Source organism: Acomys russatus, chromosome 13 (assembly GCF_903995435.1).
Source record: "Acomys russatus chromosome 13, mAcoRus1.1, whole genome shotgun sequence".
Taxonomy (NCBI): domain Eukaryota; kingdom Metazoa; phylum Chordata; class Mammalia; order Rodentia; family Muridae; genus Acomys; species Acomys russatus.
Window position 1 is genome coordinate 65,458,625 of NC_067149.1, and position 27,188 is coordinate 65,485,812.

General features: G+C 43.9%; 1 protein-coding gene across 21 annotated transcripts in view; it reads right to left on the bottom strand.

The window, feature by feature from the left end:
* Positions 1-26,386, bottom strand: part of C2cd5 (C2 calcium dependent domain containing 5) — an 83,483-nt gene extending 57,097 nt beyond the window's left edge. For 9 of the 21 annotated variants that reach the window (XM_051155555.1, XM_051155557.1, XM_051155554.1 and 6 more), the window contains exons 1-7: positions 26,216-26,382; positions 25,973-26,091; positions 17,890-17,976; positions 10,856-11,027; positions 8,562-8,657; positions 7,031-7,186; positions 5,279-5,477 (exon numbers count right to left, since the gene is read on the bottom strand). In XM_051155555.1, the coding sequence (XP_051011512.1) occupies positions 5,279-5,477; positions 7,031-7,186; positions 8,562-8,657; positions 10,856-11,027; positions 17,890-17,976; positions 25,973-26,062 (800 nt within the window). In that variant the 5' untranslated portion in view covers positions 26,063-26,091; positions 26,216-26,382. Of the gene's footprint in view, positions 1-926; positions 1,052-5,278; positions 5,478-7,030; positions 7,187-8,561; positions 8,658-10,855; positions 11,028-17,889; positions 17,977-25,972; positions 26,092-26,215 lie in introns of those variants that run through there. The other 12 variants (XM_051155566.1, XM_051155560.1, XM_051155558.1 and 9 more) reach the window with 5 other exon arrangements.
* Between the last annotated feature and the right edge of the window lie 802 nt (positions 26,387-27,188).

Consider the following 27,188-nt stretch of genomic DNA (forward strand, 5'->3'; position numbering starts at 1 on the left):
ATTAAGCAATCATGTGCCGAAGGGCGTGGCAGTTGGCAGCATGACCCAAACATCAGGGAAGCTCTAGGGCGGGGCCGGCAGTCACTTCTTACGTGTGCAGCTGGGAATGAGTCCAAAGACAACAAGCTGCTGTGTACCCAGTCATCTCCAGATAAATAGTATCTGCATTGGAACAGTTAATAAGCCGAGTGCAAAAGCAAAGAAGCATGAAATGGTAGACTAATGGAGATTAAAAATATATGTATTAAAGGGAGAAATAAAAAGAATAAACAAATGACAAAATATTTCAAATAATGTTTTTGTAAGTTACAAAAGAAAATGATGGCCACAAATGGTGTGTGGAAATATCAGTAACGGTCTTCATATTTACACACACAGTGTCTCCGAAAGAAAAACTGTTTCCTTATCCTGTATCATCAGAGTGCCACAGCTAAAAACACAGCGAAGACGGTAGAGTAGAGCTACGCAGAAACACTGCATCTGAGGCAAAGAGTTGCTTACCTGTTTTCCAATAGCTCTCTTCCACAGAATGAAGCAGACCCTACTGTCTCAAATTATAAAGAAAACTAGCAAATCAAAGTGCTGCTGTCTACATGACTCACAAGTGCATCAGTTTCAATTCTAAACAGATACAGAGATATTCACATAAACACAATCGGAGGGTTCTCAGAATGCAATAAAAAAAAAATCACAGGGCTCTGAGAGGATCTGTGGAAGAGACTTTGGAAGCTGGAAAACACCTTCGCTGCCACAGTCAGAGCCTTTGTGTCAGCTAAACAGAAGTCCTTCACTGAAGCTAGATTTGACATAAGAGGAAAGAAGAAAAGACTTCTGGTCCCTCCCTACACTGCCTGCCTGCCTGCCTCTGCAGCCACTCTGCCCGTGGCCTGCCTCTCCCCAGCTCTGGAGTCTGAGTGGTCTCGTACCAGTATAGATGAGAGTGGGAACAGACACAGAGAAGTTCTGAGTAAGTCGTGAGCCAGTAGCAGTGTGAATTGGGCTGTTGTGAGTCGAGCGGCATCCATGGCTTGCAGGATGAACCAGCGGAGACCTGAAGGAATTTGTGGTCAAAGTGGAAGAAAAGAAAACAGTACATACAACAGATTGCAAAAATTATGTTAAAATTCTTTTGAAGGAGCTTTTGTTAAGGGAAAGAAACATTTTTTAATCCATAGCATGCAAAAAGTTGAAATTAAAAAGGAACAGCTAATAATTAATGTGCTAGGATATAAGTATAGTTTTAAAGGATCAGATCAATAAATCAAGAACTATAAATAAGAAAATACCAAGCATAATTGTCAATGAAACTAATAAAGATTACTAAGACATGAATTTTAAGCTTTTTTTTTTTAACATATTTGCTTTCATTTTCACCAAAACAAGACTTAATATTATTTTATGGGAGGAAACACCTATAAAAGTGAAAAGAAGGTGTCATCTTTGAAACTTAGGTATGAGTTGCTTGTTCTTATATGTTTTTTACTTATATCTTTCTAAGAAGAAAGCTTAGCAGTTATTTATGCTTTTATAAGCAAACTTCTATGGCTAAGGTACTTAAGACTGTGAGAATGGGCAGCTTGAGGAGAGGAGGAGGGAAGTGGCTAGGTCTGAGCAGGTACAGCGCAGCCTTTACCATATGGCATAGACTGCACATCCAGACTCATCTCCTTCAGACAGCAAGGGACCAGGACTTCACACTCCTGCAGACAGACGCTCTGCTGCTGTGATTACACAAATCTACAACCCGCTTAGGATGACTGACGCATTAAACTTCTTAGAGGCGCTTTGTTTTTATACAGACAGCTTAATGAGCAGGCTTCTTCTCTCTGCTGAAGTGAGAAAGAGCCTTTGAAGCCTTGAGCTTGGAAGGCCTACAGCGCAGTTCTGTGCACACAAGAGATCGCACCTAAGGCCCTTAGAAAGCATCTGTGTGCAGAGCAGTGATAAATCACATGTAATGCAGCTTCAGTGAGAAGAACCAAAGGGATTTGTATTGCTACGCAATAGCTGAGCGAGAGAAGAGAGACTGCACAGAGCACATACGCCAGTAATGCAGGTGAAGTATTATGAACACTAGAAAATGTCTAAGTACAACCCAAGTCCAAGTCCCAATACACTGGAGCACTGCCATGATGCATCCCGAATTCTACCAGTCTCCTTGGATCAAAGTCTGCCTCAGAATAACACGTCTCTAGTGTTAAATTCATCCTATCCATTCTAATCATTCGTTCGTTCATTCATTCATTCAGATATCCTATTAAATCCAGTCTGTTTCCTTTTACCAAATTCCAATCTAAAACAGTTATGTTATGCAATAACGCAAGACTAGATTAGTTATAATAAACGAAAGCATAACTAATGTCAAACTGATTCCTTACAACAAATATAGTACAGCCTGTTGAAACAGAGCAGCCTACAGCCTAACGGGCTCTCTAAACATGGCCTCGATTGTAAGATGCACAGCAGAACAGTGCACTCTGTCTCACAATTTAAAGTAAACGGCTGTGAAGAAGGAGAAGCCCCATCCCAGCAGGGTTACAGAGGGTCTCCTCATGAATGTGCTTGAAACACAACTCCGCTGTTTCCAGCTCTTTCTAAGGTCCACCAAGAAAACCACTTTCTTTTCATTCAGAACCTCAGGGTACAGATTACTTCAGACATGTACCTGCAGCAGGCTAGGCTCTTGAGGCGTAGGGAAAACTAGACAGCGCCAACCAACAGACTCAGGTCTTGTATGCATGCTTGTATGTATGTATGCTTGTATGTATGTATGTATGTATGTACATGTTTATTTATTTAGAGGCAGAATCTTACCAAGTAGCCTAATCTTACCAAGTACCAAGCTGGCCTCCAACTTGAAAGCCCCCTGCCTCTCACCCTCCCAAATATTGGGACTACAAGCATGTAGCATGGTGATTGGCTTCAAAAAGCAAGTCTTTAATTAAGTTTGCTATGGAAGGGGATAGGGGCCATCATCTGTGTGCAGTCTAACTCTACCTGTCTCTGCTGAACGTTCATAATTTTTCAGGACACATTTTATTTATGCATTTTTATTACAATCTCATTAACACATCCAGGGCCTCATTTGTGTCAGACCAACACTCTACATATCACTGACATCCCCAGCCCTAGGGCACACTTCTAATGGAACATAAAACAAACTGAGGTTACAGCTTTTTAACTCATTTCATTTCTAAGTACATTTCCAAATAAACTTCCTACTCCTGTGCTAAAACTTGTAAACAGAATTTAATCCAAATAACTACAGACCAGCAAAGGAGGAGATCAAACAAGTCTATGCTCAAAATAAAGAAATTTTCATTTTTCAGAAAGAGCACAGGAAAACCCTTTCCTGAGAATTGGGATTGTTTCCGCTTGCCTTCTGCCAACTACTGCTGAACTAGGAAGTGGGTTAGATTCTCCACCTACAGAAATCTGACCCTGATAATCTAAAGTAGAAAAGTCAGCAGACAACAGCCTGAGGCTGAATCTACCTGCCAGCTGCTCTGCGAAGGATGCCTTACTCCTAGCACTGCCCCAGATCACTGGTCCTTACAGTACTGATGGCATCTAGGCTGAACAGGGGTCACGGCACTTGCACAGAGTTGCTCCAATACAGATTAGTCAGCATCTCTGATCCCCAGCAAGACTTTCAACACAATTATTACAACAGAAAAACAAATCACTATTCAAATACTCTCCACGGACAGTTCAGAAGAACACTTCTCTGAAATACTTAAGAATTAGAGCATCGAGCGAGCATCTCAGATTTCAGAATATTGAGGGGACTTCACCAGCTGAGCACTTCTAACCTGAGAACGCCACATCTAAGTGCTCCAAACCCCAAGGCTCTTGAGGACTGGTACTCTGTGTTTCCAATTTTAGAGTATTCCAGATTTCTGTTTTCTGATTAGGGATGCCTAAGCTATCCCCCAAGAACCGTGCTCAGAATCTGCCCTTGATAGCAGGCCAAGTCAATCACAGGCACAAGCCTTGCTAGGTGTGCTGACTAGTTTTATGTCAACTTGACACAAGGTACAGTCATCTGAGAAGAGGGAACCTCAATTAAGAAAATGCCTCCATAAGATGGGCCTGTAGGCAAGCCAGGAGAGCATTTTCTTATTCAGTACCATAAGCAAGAGCCCATTGTGGGTGCGGCCATCCCTGGGCTGGTGGTCCTGGGCTCTCTAAGAAAGCCATGGGGAACAAGCCAGTACATGGAGGTCCTCTGCATCAATTCCTGCCTCCAGTTTCCTGCCCTGTTTGAGTTCCTGCTCTAACTTTCTTCTACAATGAACAGTGATATGGAAGTACAAGGCAAATAACCCTCACCTCCCCAGGTTGCTTTGGTCATGGTGTTTCATCACAGCAATGGTGGCCCTGACTAGCTGCACTGAGCACACACCTTTCAAGCAATCTGTAAGTCTAAATGTCCTTGGATCACAGACTGTGAACTCTTTTCTGAGATTTCTTGTAGTTTGGTTGTTGTTTTGTTTTTTGTTTTTTGTGTGTCTGGTACTGAGTAAGAGGGTACTTTCTTGATACGTCAGTGTGTGTGTGTGTGTGTGTGTGTGTGTGTGTGTGTACGTGCACATATGTGTGTGCGTGTGTGTTTTACAAATAAAGACAGTCTAAATTAAAATATTTACTACCTGACCTTTCAAAGAAAAAGTTTACTTAAACATGAACAATGCTGGGCACCTCTACCCCTGCTCTTGCAAAGCTAGGGATAGCTTGAACCCAAGAATTTTCGATCAGCCTGGGCAACAAAGTGAGAACCAACTTCAAATGAGGGGGAAAGAAGATAAGAAGAGAGGGAGGGAGGGAGGGAGGGAGGAAGGAAGGAAGGAAGGAAGGAAGGAAGGAAGGAAAACAGAGGGGAGGAGATGAGTGGGGAGAAGCTTGCCCACCTTGCCTTACACAGACCCCAGTATTACTATTTAATGAGATCCAGTGTTTTATGTTCATGAGCTCCTACACATAGTGGACACCGGAGCCTGAGAACCCTGCATAAGACAAGCTGCAGTCTTCTTCACACACTGCCCACAGTAAACAGTCAGATGCAAGCATCTCCTAGACAGGAAGGCAGATTCCACACAGGACATGAGTACTCATTTTATGCTTTAGATAGATGATGTCTAAGGATCTGGAATGGTTTAAGAAAAATCACACAAGTGAAAACGGTATGTTCAACACTGCTACCAAAATGTGAGAAAATGAAACTTGCAGGTAAAAGATGGAAACATCCATGACAGCAGTTGCACTGACTCATACTTACTCCTTCATCTCTTTGGATGGGGAGCTGCATGCAGGAAGGAATGCTGCCGGGCTACTTAATTTATCCAGGGTGCACGCTGTTCCTATGGCTCGCACCACTAACCCAGACTCGCCTTCCAGATCAAAACACTGCAAGTACCCAACAACTGCATTTCCTCTCATCTCGAGTACTTTCAAGCCAATCTTTCTCTGTAGTTCACCTACAGAAAGAAACAAACTGATTTTTAACTTTAAAAAAGGACATAATAGCAATACAAAAATAAAAGTTTGAAAATCATGGTTTCTCAGAAATGATGAGAACTTAAAGGGTTATCTGGTCCAGGCTCTACTTGCAGGAGGTAAGATGCTATTGGTTACAAGTCAAAGCATGGCAAGTAAATGCTCATTCATTCCTGTCCCTTACTGACAAAAACAGTTTGGGTTCTGCACTGTATGCCTGCATTCTCCTCATCCCCAAGGTATTAGCTACGTGGATGAGCAAGAAAGATATGCTCCAAATACAGGGGCTGGAGAGAAACTCCAATGACATAAGTATTAGCTGTGCAGGCATGAAGACCCGAGTTCAGACCTGCAGCACGATATCAGAGAAGAGAAATGATTCCTGAAAGTCACACTATGGCACGTGCGCATGCATGGGCGTGCGCACGCACACACGCACACACACAAATCTCAACTATGACAGCATGGACCTGTAATCCAAGCAGTGAGTAAGTACTGGCAGGAGAATGCCTGGGGCTTGCGAGCCAGCCACTCTGGCCAATTGGTGAGCTCTGGCTTAAGTGAGAGAGTCTGCCTCAAAAGCTTAAGATGGGGAATGATCAAAGAAAAAAAAAAAAACAGACGTTAACCCCTGGCCCACACATACACAGACATACATATGCACACACACACATGCACATATACACTTATACAAGCACAGAACACGCTCCACATCTCCTGGCATTTATACACTGCAGGCCAGGAAAGAGGTAGAGAAGGTCAGAAGGGCTATATAGTCAGCTGTCAAGAAATGACCATGCAGAGGGAACATGGGAACAGAGAGCAGAGCATAGACACATGGCTTGCCTAAGCTGTGACTCCAAATGATGCTCAGGGGGAAACTACAACTGCTCCCCGCTCAGAGCCCTTTCCAGAATCTACATAATCCATCCCTTCACATTACAGCACTTATGACACAAGGCCCTGCTGCTACTTAGTGATAGAGATTTCAGGGGCTAGGGGAACAGCTCAGGCGGCAAAGTATTTGTACTGCAATTATAAGAACCTGAGTTCAATTCCCAGAACCCACTCTTTTTGCTTTCTTGCTTTTTAAATTGACTCACATCTGTAATCCGAACACTTAGGACGTAGATTTCTGGAGATCAACTAACCAGTCAAACTAGCCTGGTGCATTCCAGACCAGAGCAAAATCCTGTTTCAGGAAGATTTTTTTATTATTATTACATTAAAAAAAAAAAAAAAAAAACACAGTGCTCGATATAATACCTGAAGTTGTTCTCTGGCCTCCACAACCATGCACACACCTGTGTGTCCACATGTTATGTTCACAAGCATACACACACACACACACACACACAATCTGATTCAGATCTCTACTTGTTAAAAGTGTTCAATGGTTCAATGGGATGGTGCCTAGGGTAAGGAATCAACACTTAAAAATGGCCTTTGTTGCTAATTTTCATGTACCATGTGAAAGGAAAATGAAAAACTTAAGACTAAGTCAACCAAGAGTAAAGTTGCTTAACTAGGATACCTGACATTAAAGAAATGAGTCTCTGTCTGGCTTCATTGGAAGCCCTGGGTGTACGAATTCGATCGATCCATTGGTACTCGGGGTCCTCATTGACCACCAGCTCTTCCACAAACCCATGGATTACCACAGCTCTGTAGCACTTTGGAATAGATGTTGCTGTTAAAACAAATTATTTGTTATTCTTTAATAAATCACAAAGCCAAACAAAATTTTACAAAATACACATCTAAGCAAAAAAGAAAGAGTATACGTGTAGTTTTTTTGTTTTAAAATGCAACACTGTCTCCTCTATAATTCAATGCTGCTGTTAACAGTTCTCAAAGAATCTTTAGGATCTGTTTTATCCTAAAAATAATTTCCTGTCATGAGGGCTCTTACTTTTCTCACATAAGAATAGCAAATATAAACTGTACTTTTACGATTCAGAGAATAGCTATAGACATTAAATAGAAAAATCAAAATATCACATAGTACCACATGAATTTGAACCAGTGAAAAATAAATCTCAGTTTATAAAAACAAAATGAACGTTGTCAAGCTGATACTAACATAAAAGACAGAATGTCTTTCCATCTCACATTACAGTCCCTTTCTGAACATGTTGAGGAGGCCTACAGTCCTGAGTTCCTGACAGCCTCCATGGTGCAGTAGTCATAGCACTAACAGATCAATTTGAGAATTACTGACATAAATGCATCTTGGATTTAAGTAGGATCTAGTCAGACTCAAAAGGGGGAACATCCACACCAATCCCTCAAGAAACATATTCACATGCTGATAATGACTACTTGGGGATGCTCAACGTTCTAACGGCTGGCGTGAGTTGCCAGAGCAGACTACACCTCACTGTCCTGGGGCCTCATGGGTACAGGCTGTGTGCTGTGGACACACGTCACTGTCCTGGGGCCTCACGGGTACAGGCTGTGTGCTGTGGACACACCTCACTGTCCTGGGGCCTCACGGGTACAGGCTGTGTGCTGTGGACACACGTCACTGTCCTGGGGCCTCACAGGTACAGGCTGTGTGCTGTGGACACACCTCACTGTCCTGGGGTCTCACGGGTACAGGCTGTGTGCTGTGGACACACCTCACTGTCCTGGAGCCTCACGGGTACAGGCTGTGTGCTGTGGACACACGTCACTGTCCTGGGGCCTCACGGGTACAGGCTGTGTGCTGTGGACACACGTCACTGTCCTGGGGCCTCACGGGTACAGGCTGTGTGCTGTGGACACACGTCACTGTCCTGGGGCCTCACGGGTACAGGCTGTGTGCTGTGGACACATGTCACTGTCCTGGAGCCTCACAAAAATTCTAACAAAAATTTCCAAAAACTTGTAAAAATTAGACACCATTTACTCTAAAACAAAATAAAAAGTCATAGAGCCAACGTGACATCTAGAAATTCAATACTTTTCTCTCTCATATCAAAACTAAACTCTAATACTTCCTCCATTAACTCTTCTACATATTAGTTTTTCACATTTAAAACTTATTAAATTTTTATGTTAAACAAGGCAATGCATTTACTTACTGCAAAAGAATTTAACTCCACATGAAGACTGTCTAAATCTGTTTAAATCATTGAAGAGGTCTACTTTGACAACAACATTGATTTCTCCACGGATACCTAAATTTAAAAAGAGAAATCAAGTTTCTAAGCTGAGAAAATGTACAATAAAACCATGACACAAATAGATGCACTTACTGATCTTCAGGTGATACACTGCCATACAAGTAAGGTTAGCTTTGCTTCCTAGACAGTCTCACTGCCAGTGGCCCTGTGGTACACCAGAGCTTGAGGGAAGCACTGTGTCCACTATTACCTGACGGCTCATCCACGGGAGCCAAGAGTGCCTGAAAAGGTCCCTTTTTAAGGGACGATGGCAGTGGTGGAAAGACTTGCTGATCCCTAGGAGATGAGCCACTACATGCCCACTGTGCTCACATCAACCCATTAGGTCATCCTGCAATAGCGCCATCCTCATTTTAAAGAAGAAATTAATACTTAATTCAACTTTACTAATTTACACAGTACCGGGAACTAACAAGTGAAAGAAAGGGCAAGACTCAGGTCAGTTCTTTATGACACAAGAATGCACTCCTAATCCACGTAAGCCTCTGATTTAACATGCAAATGTATCCATGCCTAGCTAAACATTTACTGAACAGCTTTTCTTGACTGTCTTGATCTCTTATCAACTCAGTACTGATGAAGAAAGGCCTTTTAAGAAAGCCCTTACTGCCGGTCATGGCGGCGCACGCCTGTAATCCCAGCACGTGGGAGGCAAAGGCAGGAGGATTTTTGTGAGTTCAAGGCCAGCCTGGTCTACAAAGTGAGTCCAGGACAGCTAAGGCTAACCACCCCGCCCCCCCAAAAAAAAAAAAAAAAAAAAGAAAGGAAGAAAGACAGAAAAGAAAAAGAAAGCCCTTACTAATTTACTCAAACAAGAGATATTTCAAACACAGAGCTCCTTTAATTCATAAACAACCTTAATGGTTAAATGCTGGGAAACTAGCTGGTGCTGGCAGCACATGTGGGAGACAAAGGCCAGCAAATCTCTGAGTTCAAAGTCAGTCAGGTCTACTGAGTGAGTTCCAGGACAACCAGGACTACACAGAGAACCCTATCTCAAAGGAGCAAAAGGGGAAAAATGTTGAGGAACTATTTCATGCTCACAGCTATGCACTGCTTTTGACCCAGGGCCATAATCAGTGCTTTAGCATCCCTGAGCTTCCTGTCTCTACTCTCCAGTTCTGGGGCTACAGAAGGTGCCATGTTTTTACACGGGTGGTAGGGATCCGAACTCCTGCTCTTGAATGACTGAGCCGTCTCCCCACCCACTCCTCTTTAAGACAGGAGATCTCCTAGGGCCTGGAGCTCACTGATTTGCCTAGACTACACTATGAAGAAAACAGCTCTCAACTCACAAAGCCCACAACAGCTTTCAGGAACCACTTAGCCTCCCAAGTACTGGGACTAAAGGCATGAGCCATCATTTCTGGATAAGAACCCAGCTTTAAACTAGAAAAAGGCTTGAGGAACTTTTCAGAAAAGAAAGATCAGTATTAGCAGGGCACGGTGGCACACACACCTGTAATCCCAGAACTCAGGGAGACAGAGGCAGAGACAAATAGATCTCTGTGAGTTCAAGGCCAGCCTGATCTACAAAGCAAGTCCATGACAGTCAGGGCTACATAGCAAAACCCTGTCTCAAAAAACAAACAAAAACAAAAAAGGAAATATCAGTATTAATCAGTTAAAAAATATATTTTAAAAATATAGAATATCAGGACTGGAGAGCTGGCTCAGAGGTTAAGAGCACTGGCTGCTCTTCTAGAGGTCCTGGGTTCAATTCCCGGAACTACATGGTGGTTCACAGCCATCTATGATGAGACCTGGCATCTCCTTCTGGTATACAAGCACACATGATGACAGAATACTATATACATAATAAATAAATAAATCTTTAAAAAAATTATAGACCTCAAATAAGTTATTCTGTATTTTACTTTTTCTTTCCTTTTTCTTGTCAGTGTTAGAGACAGTCCCAGAGTACAATGCTGGCTAGAAAATGCTTCACCAGAGCCAAAACCTACCCCTCAAGACAGCTTTTAAATAATGCATTTACTTCGTCTGTCAAATGGAGTCAGCCAGCATTTTAACTGTTCAGAGGAATGGCGATTCTCTCAGCAACACCTGGCTACTTGTCTATTTCTCAACATATCTCTTAGAAATATTATTTTAAAAGCACAGCATAGTACAAATGCCCCTAAGGTAAACAAAATCAAGGCTGCATTTCATTTTCTCCCACCGTAGTTCCTTACCATGGATGGTGTCATAAATTGGGAACCATCCTGAGATGACTGTAGCAGCTTCACTGTACAGCAAAGGGTCGATGTCAATGTACACCTTGCCAATGGCGTCGTTTGCACTGTAAGTATCGTGGTCAAGAACTGTGATCTGCAGGGGTTCATCTTGTAAATCTTCATCATCCACCTGAAAGCACACGATGAAATTAAATCTTAAACCTTGGAAATCTTAAGCATCACAAAACTCTACACTACCAAACCATAGGGAATCTTAGGGTTATCTGGAAGGACTGAGGTAGAGAGATTAGTACACACAAGTGTGGTAACTAGTGCCAAGCACTAGTTACTAGCAGCAGAAAAACTGTCTAGCATACAGCACAAGGCCTTGAGGCAACTCCAGAACAGCAAAAAGTAGAAACTTCCTCAGAAATGTGTGTGTGTGTGTGTGTGTGTGTGTGTGTGTGTGTGTGTGTGTGTGTAAAATTTTTTGAGGCAGGGTCTTTCTATGAAACCTGGAATTCACTAAGTAGACCAGCTGGCCTCTAACTCACAGATCTACCTGCCTCAGCCTCCCCAGTGGTGGGGTTGAAGACATGTGCCAACAAGCCTGGCTCCTTAGTAGTACTTTAGATGTTTAGGTGTTTCATCTGCATAGCAATATGCCAGACCAAAAGACTACATTTCCCAGTAAGTAGTTATAAGCACAGCTAGTACCCAGAGCTGGGTTAGATAAAAAACTTCCTTAAGGATCCATTCTTTTGGAACCTTTGGAGAAAAGTTACTTCAAGGAAGATTAGCTTCAATGACTGAGTGCCTTGCCAAGCTACTCCGAAGTGGTTCTTTTGAGAAATACAGACACAGCTGGGTGTGGTGGGAGGCAGAGGCAGGCAGTCTCTGTGAGTTCGAGGCCAGCCTGGTCTACAAAGTGAGTCCAGGACAGTCAAGGCTACACAGAGAAACCCTGACATTGAAATCAAAAAGAAAGAAAGAAAGAAAGAAAGAAAGAAAGAAAGAAAGAAAGAAAGAAAGAAAGAAAAAAAGAAAGAAAGAAAGACAGACAGGCCCATCTCACGTGGAGATAACTAGGAATGGCTGCCAATGTTCACTATGCCCATGCCACAAGTGACTACCCTATTGGTTGTGAGCTCTTTTTGTTTTGTTTTTCCAACACAGGCTTTCTCTGTGTAACTCTGGGTGTCCTGGAACTTGCTCTGTAGACTAAGCTGGCTTTGAACTCAGAAATCTGCCTCCCAAGTGTTGGGATTAAAGGCATGAGCTACCACTGCCTGGCTTAGTAGGAGCTTTTCAACTTCCTTAGCATAAGTGCTGGTTTGAATAAAGATGGCCCCTGTAGGTTCATATCATTGAAAGCTTAGTCACCAAGGAGTGATGATATTTGAAAAGATTAAAGGGATTAGGAGGTATGACCATTTTGGAGGAAGTGTGTGGGTGTCAAAAGTCCATGCCAGGTGCACTCATCTCTGTCTCTCTCTGTCTCTCCCTCCCTCCCTCCCTCCATCCCATCCCCCCCTTTGTCTCCCCGCCTCTGCCTCTCTCTGCCTGTGGATCCTGTAACCAAGCCCCCAATTAAGTGCTTTCTTTTATAAGTGTTGCCTTGGTCATGCTGTCTCTTCACAGCAACAGAACAGTGACTTAGACTGTTGGTACCATGGGGAGGGGTATTACCTCAACAGTCCTGACCATGCTGCTTGCTGGCAGGAACTGGACTTTGAGACTTTGGATTAGGAAAGCAGCTGAACACTTTAAGCAGGACTTAATGGGCCACACTAATCTGTATGAGCATGGAAGACAGAAGTTCTAAGAGCAATGTAGACTATGACAGCCTGGCTCAAGAGGGTTCAGAGAAAAATATTAGTAAGTGGCCTAGAGACCATCCTGCAATTCTTTGGCAAAGAATGTAACTGCTTTCTGCCCTTCTCTCTCTCCCTCTCTCTCTCTCTCTCTCTCTCTCTCTCTCTCTCTCTCTCTCTCTCACACACACACACACACACACACACACAGACACACACAGACACACACACACACACACAATCTGCCTGAGGCAAAATTAAAGATTTTAGGATTAATAGCATTGGCAGAGGAGACTTCAAGACAGCTTAGTACTGGCTCTCTTCTGTGATTATTAGTGATCATTCTTGTGCAGATCTATAAATGAAAAAAAGCAAGCTGAGCAAAGAAAAATATAAAATGTACAGTTTCCGGAGAAAAGGAGCACTGGGAAGTGTAATGGAGCAAAATCCGGTATGCAAAGAGATTAAAAAGTTTAAACAAAGTCAGATAGTGGTGGTGCATACCTTTAATCCCAGTATCTGGGAGGCAAAGGCAGGCAGATCTCTGTGAGTTCGAATCCAGCCTGGTTTACAGAGCAAGTTCCAGGACAGCCATAGAGAAACCCTGCTCGAAAACCATTTAAACAAAAGCCCGATGCTATAGAAATGGAATAAAGGAAGTGGTGACCTCAGGGCAAAACTTCACTAGTCTCAGCTTCCAACTTGTGAAAAGTAATTTAGAAAAGCTGAAGCAGTGAAGGAAACATCCATAAAGAGAAAGATAGTGAAAATGTATTTGAACAAGGGGGCCATGATCCAGCTACAGCAAGAAGAACTTGGCAGCTTCAGCCACTCTGGCTTTAGAGTCAAGGATACAAGAAAGGGTTTGTAGAATCTCCATCTGCAGCTAAGGAAAAGGTACTGAAGCCAGGCATGTCTCAGGGGTCTTTGCACAAAGGCCTAGAGAGGCCACTGCATGAAGCTGCGAAGGTAAAGCCTGGATTGTGGTGGAGATTCCCAAGAGTTGGAGATACCTGAGTCGTGGGATACATGCCAAGGAGAGCTGAGGACTACATGTGGACCCAGCTCAAGAGAGAGAAGTGTGTTACAGTCAACAAAGCTGAAAGGAGCTGGAGATCTGAACAGCGCTTTGACAGCAGACATGGAGATGCAGGGTTTGGAGTTTAGCTGGCGTTAGGTCTTGCTTTGGTCCAGTACTTCCTCATTGTGTTCTCTTTCCACCCTTTCAGAATAGTGATGTCTACTCTGTGTCATTATATATTGAAAGTATGTGATCTGCTTTTTGCTCTTGATTTTACCAGGGTTAACAGTTAATAGATTGCCATGAGTTTCAGAAGAGACTTTGAACTTTGTACTTTTAAACAGTGTTGAGACTGGGCTGACTATGGGGACTTTTGAAGTTGGACTGAATGTATTTTTGCATTATGATATGGCTACAAGCCTATGGGGGCCAGGGAGTAGAAAGTGGTACTTTGAATAAGAATGAGCCCCATAGGCCCATATATTTGAATGCTTAGTCACCCAGGAGTGGTACTATTTGAAAGAGTTAAAATGATTAGGAAGTGTGGCCTTGTTGAAGGAAGTCCCTGGGAGGTGGGCTTTGAGCTGGGCTTTGAGGTTTTGAAAGCTCATGCCAGGCTCAGTGTCTCTCTCCCTCTCTCTCTCTCTCTCTCTCTCTCTCTCTCTCTCTCTCTCTCTCTCTCTATCTCTATCTCTATCTCTATCTCTGCCTGTGGATAATGATGTGGCTCACAGCTACTTCTCCAGGACCATATCTGCTGGATGATAGTGGACTGAACCTCTGAAACTGCAAGCTCGCCCCAGTTAATGTGCTCTTCTTTAAATGTTGCCTTGGTCATGGTGTCTCTTCACAGAAAAGAGCAGTGACTAAGACAGTATATACCCTCTGTATTATCTGAAAGATGCAAGTGTCTCAAAATGTCAATATTCAAACAACCTTATGCTTAACTAACTGATTTAAGAATATCACCCACTTTCATTGGTGCTAGCTCATATTAACATACATAAGACTTTCCTGTATGAACATAGAATTATAGCCACCCTGGTGTGCCTCTGAAAGGCTACACACTGAGGAAAATGGATGCTGAAAATGGGCAGCATAAGTGCAGACATGGGTAAATTAGCAAGTACCAGGAATAGGACTTCCATTTTTCTCTGATCAGACCTTAGCATGGCACAGCATCCTGACTCTTGTAGAGTAAGTTTTCTGGCACTAAAGGAGAGATCAGAATCCTGCCATTGACCAGGAGCAAAGCAGTGTGATTTTTATCTTTCCATGGTAGGCTGGAAGACTTGCAGAAAAAAAACACAGTATCCTTCAGATCCTCCAACAGTCTGCTGCACTTCATTTTCTTTCCTTAAAGGACATGGGAGCTACCCTTTACCCAGGCTGCACAATGACTGCAAAGCAGGGATCAGGAAAAGAAGGTACAGGAATCATTCTCTGCACCACATAAGGACCATGATGCACCAGTACAGTGTTGTAAGTGAAAGCTTCTTCAATGCTTCATCACCCCATCCCCAAAACTCACAACAGGGGAGTTGGACATATCAGTAACTGAGACATTTAAACAAGAATCAGTGCACAAAGACAAAAGGCAGCACTGCCAGAAGATAGGTAGGCACAACATGAAATTAATGTTTTTTTCAGAGAGCACCACAAAGAAGCTAGAAAGCTAAAAACAAACAAACAAACAAAGCAATAACAACAACAAAAACTTAGCATATCATGGGCATAACACGTGAGAATGGAGTAGGGTAGAGAGCGCTCCAGACAGCCATCAAACACCAGAAGACATCTAGAAAGGAGCACTACTCCACAGAAGACAAAATGCAGATGGAGAAAGGAGAGGCAGGAAACACATCTGGTGGAGGAGATGAGAAGCGGCGTCCTTCCAAGCCTAGGAGAAGATCCCAGGTGCAGGTCCTCTTGGACATGAGCACACCCCAACACTGTCCACTCTCCTTCCATCTCAGAACCCTCCACAGAGTCAGGCTCTTCTCTACCAAACCTCATATCCCACTCTCAACTCCTGCCCCACCTTCATTCACCCTCATCCTTCGTCAGGCAAACATCTCCATAGACTCACATCTATGTCCAACAACCTACAGCAACCACAGCCAATGAGAATTAACTCCTAGTGTACCTCACATAGAGCCTCTTCCGTTTACTTTTTAGAAAGATCGTGTGTGTGTGTGTGTGTGTGTGTGTGTGCGCGCGCGCGCGCGCGCGCGCACGCACATGTGTGGTGTACACATGCATATGTGAGTTATTTTAAGTGCCCATGGATGCCAGAAAACAGCACTGGATCCTCAGGAGCTCTCTAGACAGTTGTGAGCTGTCCACATGAAAGCCAGGTATCCAGTGGTCCTCTGGAAAAGCAGCCAGTGCTCTTAACCACTAAGCCATCTCTCCAGTACCTGCTTGACTTGTAAAGAATGCTAAGGCCCTTCAATGGAGAAATATATCTCTTAACAAACAGGAATTAAGCCAGGTGGTGGGGGCGGTGGCAGGTAGGGGGTTGGTGCACACCTTTGATCCCAGCACTTGGGAGGCAGAGGCAGGCAGATCTCTATGAGTTCAAAGGCCACCATGTTCTACAGAGCGAGTTCCAGAACAGAGAAACTCTTGTCTTGAAAAAAAAAAGCGGGGGGGGGGGGGGGGGGGGGGGGTCAAATGCCTGAATTTCTACACATACAAGAAAAAAATTAGCTAGCTTTTTAACCTCATACCATTAAAGAAATTAATTCAAAATTAATCAATGGCCTATAGATAAGAATGAAACCATGAAATTCTTAAAAGAAAACACAGTGAGTGCACTTGTGATACCAAAAGCATAAGCAGCAACACGGACCTATATGTACTGAACTTCATTTAAAAAAATCTATACATCAATAAAAGTATCAAGAAGTAAGGCAGTGGTGGTGCACGCCTTTAATCCCAGCACTTGGGAAGCAAAGGCAGGCAGAGCTCTGAGTTCGAGGTCAGCATGGTCTACAGAGTGAGGTCCAGGACAGCCAGGGCCACACAGAGAAACCCTGTCTTGAAAACAAAAACAAAAACAAAAATCAAAAAAGTAAAACCTACTGAACAGAAGAAACATATGGAAGTGGTATATGATAGGAATAAATATTAAAAATACATAAAACATACAAAGCCCTAAGCTCAATCTCTAGCATAAATATACATATGTAAAGAAAATATGCATACACATAAAGAACTTCTACAATTCAACAATAAAAAGATAAATTGTTAAATTTAAAAATAAATGGCCATGGGCTGGAGAGAAGGCTCAGTGATTAAGAGCACTGGCAGCCCTTCCAGCAGACATAGGTTTAACTCTCTGAGCCTCCTTGGGCACTATGTACATACACGGTGCTCATATATGTAATAGCCAAAACACCTTACACGTAAACAAATAGATCGATCAATCGATCAATCGATCAATCAATTAACTTAAAACAAAAGCCTGTAATCCCAGAACTCTGGCAATAGAAGCAGAAGAACCAGAAGGTCAAGGTCGCCCTCAACTGCATGATGAGTTACGTCATAAGAAAATTCAAAGAAACAGGAGATGTAGAAGTCACGAGAGTCAAGAGAAAAAAGAGAGAGAGAATGAAAATTACGGCTCGAAGAGTACAGTTTCTGTTTAGGGTAATAAAGTTTTGAAAATAGTAATGTTTGCAAAACACCGTAAATGTACTTAATGCTACTGAGGTGTACGTAAAAACGAAGGTGAGCAGGACAGAAGGCACCAGCTGCAAGGGAGGCTGAGGCAGAAGGATCTCAGTTCAAGGCTAGCACAGATAATACTGCAAGACTTGGCCTCAAAATAAAACTAGGAAAGTGGCTAAGAGCAGTCACGGTGTGAGATGCCTATAATCCTAGCAGTTGGGAGGCAGAGCAGGAGGATCAACCTCAGCTGTAGGGCAGCTAAAGTAGCTGGAAGGACAGACTTTGTTCCTAAGCCGTGCAGATCTGGTATATGCTAGAACCCAAAGAAAGCAAGGACATAGTGCCTAGGAGGACACCCATTTTTCATCTGCATTAGCATATATTTAACTACGATGTAATGCTTCAAAGGTTCAATACTCCCAATGAACAGAAGCGGAAACACTTCCCAGGTAGAAAAACTAACATACTTAAAGGAAAAGTGGACTTTATCATTCCCAGGAAAAGGGGTTACACGCAAACAACAGCGACAGGCACCAGCTTACCTCAAACTTAAACCACTCCGAGTTCCACTGAGGATTGAGTGACTTGAGGTACACATCTGTCTTAAAGGTTGTATTACCAAATTTTACCTAAAAGAAGAAGAAGAAAATATTGAGATGTAAATATCAAAATATGCATAAATGCTAGGCTGGGAGTGGTGGCACAGGCCTGTCACCCCAGGACTCAGAAGGAAGAGGATTCAGATCTCTAAATTCAACTCCAGTCTGGTCTGCAAAGCAAGAGGCTGTTTAAAAAAACAAACAAAACAAAAAACAGAAAAGGGAGTGGGCTAGTAAATGTCAGTGGCAGCTAAGCAAAGTGACGCTTAACAAAATGAAGGGGGGAAAAAAACATAATCTAAAAAAGGGAAGAAGCGTTGATCTGCCCAAGTCAGCACGTAAGAGACAAGGCACAGGGACCACCTACAGGTCTACCCAACCAGCTCCACAGGGAACAGAAACATGCATCATGATGTCAGCACTGAGGAAGGGCTCAGTATGACCTCTTGAAGGAGAACAGCTACAGCAAAATCAGAAGGTAAAGAAGACACCCTCTTACCTACGCAAGAGAAACTAGAAATACAAGGAAGTCTAATAGTTCCTGTGTTTTCTAATTTCCTTGTGCGTACTTTTTAGATCCCATACCTGAGCAAACAGTGGTTAGTGATAAACTACTGTACTTTATGTCCCCATCCTCAATGACAGTAAAAGAGCTGGATGGAGAGCTCACAGGCAATGCTGGCATGCACTAAAGCACAAAGGCCAACATGAAGAAGGAAGAAAAAAAAAAGAAGGAAGTGATCAAGCCGCCTGAAGCGGCTCCCTAACCTGACTCCATTTCTGAATTCAATCTAGAGTTTTTTAAGGTTCTTTCCATACAAAAACAAAAACAAAACAAAACATCACATTTTGTTTGTTTTGTGTGCTCATGTCATGGGGCACCGGAGGAGAGCAAAAGACAATTTTGGGGAGTTGTTTCTCTCCTTCCACTGTGTAGGTCCTCGGCAGAGGCCCCCTTTACGCACTACCACCTTGCTGACCCTTAGGCCCTCCCTCAGCTTTACTGTTAGGTCTGCAGGGCATAGCAGACATGGCTGCCCTCTACCTAGGGGTGGGCTTCCCCTATCCCAAAGAGTCACTATATAAACCAGACATTTTGGTTGCAGGGTCTCTCTCTCTCTCTCTCTCCTTTTTTCCCACACCTCCCCATGCTTTCACCTTTCCTCCCCCTCCCAACCCCCAGCACGAGCTCCCTCTTCCCTTCCCCCTCCCGTGCCACTTCTAATAAACCTGCATTTATATATTATAGCTTTGTCACCAATTAGCTCATGAGCTAATAAAGGGGAGAGAGACAGAGACAGACAGACAGACACACACACCCAGGAACCAAAATGTCTGGTTTATATAGTGAGTCTCCCGGAGAGGGGAAGCCCCGCCCCTAGGCAGAGGGCAGGGCATGGCAGCCACGCCCTGAAGCAGGACCTAACATTTACCATCAAGAACCTTGACCAAGAAATTAAAGGCTGTCACTTTAACAAAATACTTACTTAGCAGAGCTATGTATATACAGATACTTACAAATGCTGCTTCATCGGGTAAGATTACAATGCTTGCTGATCTTGCTGCTTAGTCTAAGAAATTTAAAGTAAAATATTCAAAACTGTAATTTTTCTTCTACATATTTTTCTAGTTAATTTTACAGTTTGAAGTATTTGGTACTTAGGCAGTTTGATTAAAAGTTTAAAAGCATATTTTTAAAAAACAGCAATCTTTTACACATTACTAGAATATCATAAAATCAAGATAAACAAGAATCTGAGAAAGGCATTTGCCAAGTAAAGAAGTAAGTCCCCCAATTTGTCACAATTAGCCAGGGAGGGTAGTACATGCCTATCGTCCCAGCAGTCAGAAAGGCGAGGCAGGAGGACTGCCAAGAGTTTGAGGCCAGACTGCCCTACAAGAGTAAGTTCCAAGACCACAAAAAAACAAGCACAAAAAAATAAAAGAATATCACAAAGAAGGCAGGCACAGTGGGTGCATGGCTGTGATCCCAGCAGAGGCAGGCAGATCGCTGTTGAGTTTGAGGCCAGCATGGTCTACAAAGTGAGTCCAGGACAACCAAGGCTACACAGAGAAACCCAGTCTTGAACCCTACCCCATCCCCCCAAAATCACCAAGAACTAAGTATTTCAATTTCCTTTTTTAAGAAAGTATTTTCTTTTACATATAAAAACGATAGCCTAGAGTATGACTTGTTGAGGTGACTATCAGCACAGTACAGGAAAGCAGTCTGCCTCCCACACACGGACACAGTCTGCACAATGACAAGGTGGCTTCAAGTGAAGAATCAGCAACTTTTAAGAAAAGAAATCAACTCTAAACAACATCAAACAGATTACTAATAAATTTCTTTAAAAGGCAGGCAGCATCTCCAACCTACAATCTTACATAACACCAAAAATCTGAAATTTCTTCTACAAAGGTGGTTACAGGTGTTGGTGCAACAAGTTATCAAGTGAAATTAACATATTTCAAAAAAGAAAAAGTCTAGCAAACAAGCATGAATTTTAAACATTGGAATTTTCTATAACTGTTAGAACCCTAAAATAACTGACTAAATAGTACCTGGCACAGCACAAGTCCCAACAGTCAGCCTTTCAGTACCCTCTGATGAAATGCTTAAAAGAACGCAAATACAGCCAAGCTGAAAGACCTTTTTTTTTTTTTAAGATTTATTTATTATGTAAACAATATGCATCAGATCACATTATAGATGGCTGTGAGCTACCATGTGGTTGCTGGGAATTGAACTCATGACCTCTGGAAGAGCAGACAGTGCTCTTAACCGCTGAGCCATCTCTCCAGCCCCCTGAAAGACTTTTTAATTCTCATTTTCAGCTATGAAGAGACAAACTCTATTTAAGGATAAATAATGAAATACACTTTAAAAGTATAAATAGTTCATTTGACAATCTTTAATACTGGCTAAAAAACATTCAAGTGTTTTTTTACTAATGAAAGGCATTTAAAAACTGTATATAAAAAGCATACAGCCCATGGCTTCTACTTGTGGCTGGGACTGCAGGTGGCACCTGCCACTCCCAGCTTTAACCGCACCTTCAGCTCTTGTTTTCTGCTCACTGCATATATGGAGGCCTGATCCAATCATAGCTGTACTTTTAAGTATTTTCAATATATTGTTATTTACCTAAAACTGCTATATTTGAAGTAAAATGTTTGTTAGAATTATAAAACCACTGAATGCCAAATATACTTAAGGGTTCTGACTCACAGTGAAGACAGGACACAATGTTTTAAGTTCTAAGTCTGCAGCCCTCTTTTTCCACAACAGTGGTGAACAAAATGGGAGCAGTAAAGAGACCAAAATAGCTACTCCATGGGTAAAAGGGAAAAGTTTATTTCGAACCACCATGGCCACTACTAGTGAGAACCACAGTCCTTCAGTCTTGTCTACTTTGAAGGAGCGTTCATTACTCGGCAATTAAGTGAACATCCTTACAAGTTCCTTTAGAGCAGCAGGGCTTGTAACTGAGAGTCCCACAGTGAGGGAAAGCATTTTCTACTTACATTATTTTACTTGTTGTTCAAATCTGCTTTTCCTCTAAAAAGAGTTGCAGGGACATTTCATAATCATGCATTACCCATGAAAACACATGGAAAATATTGATTAAATAAATATATATTTCTTTTCCTCTCCTTGCTCCCTCAGACTCTTGGGTGAACACAAAGTGACAGCACAGTTTAGCCAATTTATAGCATGAACATTTATGTAAAGATCCAGTTATTAAAACTCCCTATCTTATTCATCCTAGAGATTCCTGCAAAAATAAATGTTGGGGTTTTGTCCATACTGTCAATTAAACATGCGCTTGCACATTTTACCACTGAGCAACATTCCCTGCTCAAGAATAACCCCCTTTACTGCTTGGTCTTCGCATCATAGAGGAGAAAGACATCCCCTCAGCCAACACAACTTGAACCAGTGCTTGACCTAGTACTCAAGCAAATTTGGTTAGATCACAGAATCAGTGAAAACTTAAGTTTAGCAGGAAAAAGTGAATTGCAAGCCTGACTACCTGAGCTTCCTCAGAACCCATGGTGACAGAAGAGAGCACCCTGAACTCCACACATGCACCACAGCACAAGTACACCTGCACATACATGTACGAGGGTGCACACACACACAAATAAATGTTGGGGGTTGGTCTGGTGCTATGTATTCCTATGCTAACTACTGGCCTCCAAGATCTGGTTGTCGAGTAGATGAGTTCATACCCACGTACACTGGTCTTTGTTGTGTAGACCTTGCCCTACCTAATTTAAAGTGGATTAGTTAACAAAGTTGCTAGGCAGAAGAGAAGTAGGAGGAGCTTAGGTCCCAGGGGCGTAGGGTCTCAGGGGGACCACGAGGCCAGAGGAGGGAGAGAGGAAGTAGAAGATGTAGCAGAAGGAGAGGGAGCCAGAGAAGGGCGGTTCCATGGCACGGTATGAAGCGTGAACACACAGCCGTCAGGGCTGGACTGACAGAACTGAAGCAGCCCAGACAGGACTGATTAAGGCAAGTAACACGGAGTGTGTAGCTGGGAAACATCAAAATAGCTTAGAGAGCTGATACCTGCCCAGTTACTCTGCTTTAAAGCAGAGTCTCAATTATCTGGGAGCAAGGAGGGGTAGAGACGCCTTCTAGAGTCTAATATAACCATCCACAAAACACAAGATATCTTTTTAATCCAAATTGCACCCATTTTACAATGAGATACGCAAACAGGCGCTTGTCTTTAGAGGTGGCCTCTGAAGTTCAGGCTACTCTTTACAGCTTTACCAGCAACTTGTGCATAAACTACACTCTATCTGATTAGTTCGCATTTTCTACTACAACTTATGAGGAGTACTTCAACATGGAAATAAGTACGCACAAAAACTGCTGCACTGCTTCAGCTCTGTGCTCACTTTATCATAAGTATGGATAAACTATATTTCCTATGAGTATACATCAAGATAGGCTTCAAAATACGTGATATGGGGTCAGCTAGATAGCTCGGCAGGTAAAGAACTTGCCACGTAACCTTACAATAAGAATTTGAACTCTAAAATAGTCAGGAGAAAATCAACTCCTAAAAGTTGTCCTCTGACCTCTATACTCATCCTATGGCATGCGCACACCCATACACACGTCATATACACATACACAAAACAATACTTTTAAAAAGCAAAATATACAGCCAAGTATGGTGGTGCACACCTTTACTCCCAGCACTTGGGGGGCAGAAGTAGACGAATCTCAAGAATTCCAGAACAGTTAAGTTACACACACACACACACACACACACAAAAAAAAAAACTCTGTCTCAAAAAATGTGTGTGTGTGTGTGTGTGTGTGTGTGTGTGTGTGTGTGTGTGTTTTATTAAAGGGTGTGTGGGCAGCATGGAATTTAATCCACAGCTCAACCAAGAAAATAATAAAGGCATGCTTGGTCTCACAGGCTTGAGCAAGCTGGCCTCACTTTTAACTCAAACTGCTCTTCTGAGCATCGTAGCCACAAATCAACTCTCTTTAGCAAATGCTATTAAAAGACATCTCAAGCCCTCACACTCCCAGGTGGAACCTGAGTCTCCTCAATCAGTCCCTACCCTCCTGCAGAGTTCCAGAAAATGACCTAGCTACTCCAGAAAGCAAGGAACTGCCATTTAGTTCTTCTTTGCTGGGTCCTTGGCTCCAACCTACCAACAAATGCTCTAATCTACTTCCAAAATAGATCTGGAATTCATCCACCTCTCCATTACCAAATCCACCATGTGGGCCTGCTATTTGAAGGACACAGACTCTCCACTGGATTCAACACACTGCAATTAAAGTGTCCTTCGATAAGAGTTACCCACTGAATCTATAAAAGCCAAGTCAACCACAGCTTCTCAAGCCTTGCACCATCACCCCACTTGACCATTTCCCCAAATGCGGCTCCCCTCCTTTCACCACCTACATACCCCTCCATTCCCATAACACACCCGTCTCCTCCAGCTTCTCCTCTGCCTCGTCCTTTTACACAAAATCAAAGTACAGTCAGTGGCTGATGAGTCTCATCCAGCAGGTGTCTGCTTAATGAACCCTGACTACACAACCTAAGATCAACGGCCCTTATCTTTCTCAATGGTGTTCTCCTGTGCACTCAGAACCATTTTCTCCTAGTTTGTAACACATACTTAGTAAGTTCTTTGCTTTTTAAATGTCTATCTTGGTCACCAAAACAAAAGCTCCTTCAAAGCTGAAACCAAATTCATCTTGTTCATCAGCATACAGACACTAGCTAGACGCAGAAAAGCACAGGTCTAGGAACAGGTATCAGTAGGTATTTACTGGAAGGGCTGTTTGATGCATATGTCTGCAATCCCAGCTACTCAGAACACTGACACAGAAAGGTCTTATTTGTTTTTATTTTATTTAATTATTTTTGAGATCAGAGTCTATGTATCCCTGGCTAGCTTTAGAACTATGCGGACCTCACTGACCTCAAACTCAAGATTTGCACCTGCCTCTGCCTCCTGAGCTAAGGGACTAAGGGTATGCAATACCATGCCTTACTTGAGACAGGACTTTAATCTCAAGATAACCCTGGGCAATTTAGTGAAACTCGACCTTCAGAATAAAAACTACCATACCCACTCAGGCCATCCTATGGAAAACCTAATTTTTAAAAAGAAATCTCATTTCTACCGCAAACCCTCTCCCGCTTACAAAGGGAATACAGTCTAAAAGTGAGGTTTGACGCCTGCCCACCTTTCCAGCTTCCCCTCCACCAACTCCCAATGCCCACGTTTTACTCCAGGTCTACCTTATCCTAAAATGCCTTCCTGAACACTCCCTGGACCACATTCTGTGCCTTTGCCATTCCCTTTGTCTGAAAATACCCTGGGTGTTCCAGACTTTCCATACTTCAATGGGACACTCATCTCCTTCTCTGAAGAGGGAGAAACAGTGTAACAGGACAGACTGTAGCTAGGCTGTGGACATTTACAAGGAAGGCTCCTTACTTCCACCCCAGGCCTCTGCTGCCTGGCTCTGGGATGAGGCTTCTAGCAGCTCTGTCCCGAGAAGGGCGCTGCAGAAATGGGTCAATAACGAAGCTCAAGGATAGCTATTAGTTATTAGTATCTGCTGTGCGGATCTTTCTCCAGGCTGCCTCAAAGGCAATGCAAACTGCAATTACCTGTAGATCTCTGTTAAGATCTCGTCCAAGAACAAACAGTTTGGTGGGTTGTTTTTTGTTTGTTTGTTTGTTTGTTTTTTGTTTTGTTTGAAAAAGGAGTTGAACTAAACAATTCCCATAAAAATAGGATGAACTGCAGTTAGTTAGGTTCTAGAACCTTTAAGAACATATTGAGTAGACATTTACTATCATATAACTTTGAACCCTAAGCATTAATAGCCCAAATGATGACTGCTCTAATAATGGTCTGCCTCATCATGTCAACTTTTATTACAATTTCTCCTTGGCTTCTTTCAAGCTCTGAGTTATTAATTTCCGGGCTGTAGGCCTACGCTAATTTGCATGACTTTTAAACTAATCATTAGATTTAAAAAGCAATTTTGCAATTGAAATCCATGGCACTTAATTGACTTCCTACCCTCAAGGCAATAAATTACCCTGAGACAGCTCATCTCCCTCGCAGAGCACGCAAGAGCCGCTGAAAGTGCTGCTGTCCTATGTGACTTGCACTGATGATTCAGGCAGTGTTGGGGTAAGGGCTGGATGTCGTCGCACCGTGGCACTGCGGGTGCCCCTGAGGGTTGGCTGCGCGGACTTGCTGCAGCCATGGCCCTTAACCTCCTAGTCATAAACGAGGTCGTGCGAGCGTCTCCGCGGCCACGCCTCGGACTGGCAGGTGGTCGGAGAGGCGCCCTGACCCCGGGGACACCGCGAGCCTGGCGGCGGGACGTGTCCGGGTGGCATGGCCACATCCCTATGGGCTGAGAGCGGGCGGGCATCCCACCACGGAGCCGGGGGGGGACACGGGAAGGGCAGGGCTCGGCGCCCCGTGCTCTGAGGGGCAGCACCAGGAACCAAACCTCCACGAAGGCATCCGTCAGGTCACTGGCACGGTCCATCACCGGCAAATGGCGACCGGCCACGATTTTCACCTTCAGTTTCCCCGGCATCGCGGCGGCTTCTGCCTCTCCTAGGATTCCTGCAGAAACAAACAAGCGAGTCTGCGCCGGCCGAGAGCGGGGAGCGGGTGGGGGCGGGGGCGGGAGCGCGCGGAGGGACGGCGACGGGAGCGCGCGCCAACTGACAGCGGAGGGCGCACTCACGCTCTGAGGAGGAGCCGAGTCGTCCCGCGCGGGCGCCGAGGCCTCATTCCGGAGAAGCAGCCGGAGGAAGGGCGCCGGCCAGCCGCGCTGCTGCCCTAGCCCCGGCGTGCCGCAGGGAGCCGCCAAGTCCAGTCAGCATCCCGCGGAGCAGGCACCGCGCCTACCCGCTTTTCTCCTCCCACCTTCCAAAAATGGCGGCTCGAGGGGCGGGAGCGATCGATCACTCGGTGCTCTGCCCTTCGCCGGGGCCCGGTTTGAATTCGCCGGGGCCCGGAGAGAGGGGCGGGGCCGAGCTGGAAAAGCAGGGAAACCGGCCGCGCCCTGCATCATCCACCGGTCCTCCCTCCGGCTGGATGCGTGACACTTTGCTGAGGACGCGCTCCGGTGCTCCGGTGGCCCGGCGCTGGTGACAGCCGCGCCACACTCCTGGCTCCTGAACAGACGGCTGCAACCGAGCCTGCCAGAGGAGTCTGCTCTTAGTGTTTCCTAAGACGGCCGTCAGGAAGGGGAACAAGTGCGCGTGGTGGTTTTCTGTCAACTCCAGGAAGAATTGGCAGGTTAGAGCCAGGTGTAGGGGCGCATACCTGTCAACCCAGAGCTTGGAACGCTGAGGCAGGAGGATTGCCTCGAGTTCTTAGCCACCCTGGGCGACATACTAAAACACTAAAACCCTGGTTTAAAAAAAATTACACACACATCTCAGATAGTCATAATTTCCCGAAAGACTTGTTTCAACCATAGGCAATTGTACTGTGTACTGGGTCACAGATGTCACTTCACACTCCAAAGACCCTTCCTACGCGTTTTAGTAGTAACTTTGTTTTCTTGAGGCAAGGTCTTGCCTGCGGTATATAGCCCTGACTGGCCTTTCCTTGGTACGCAGCCTAGGCTAGCTTTGGATATGGCAGTCTTCCTGCCGCGTTGTCCCAGGTGCTGGGCTAATGGGTTTATCTTGGCACACCCAGCTCTCTAA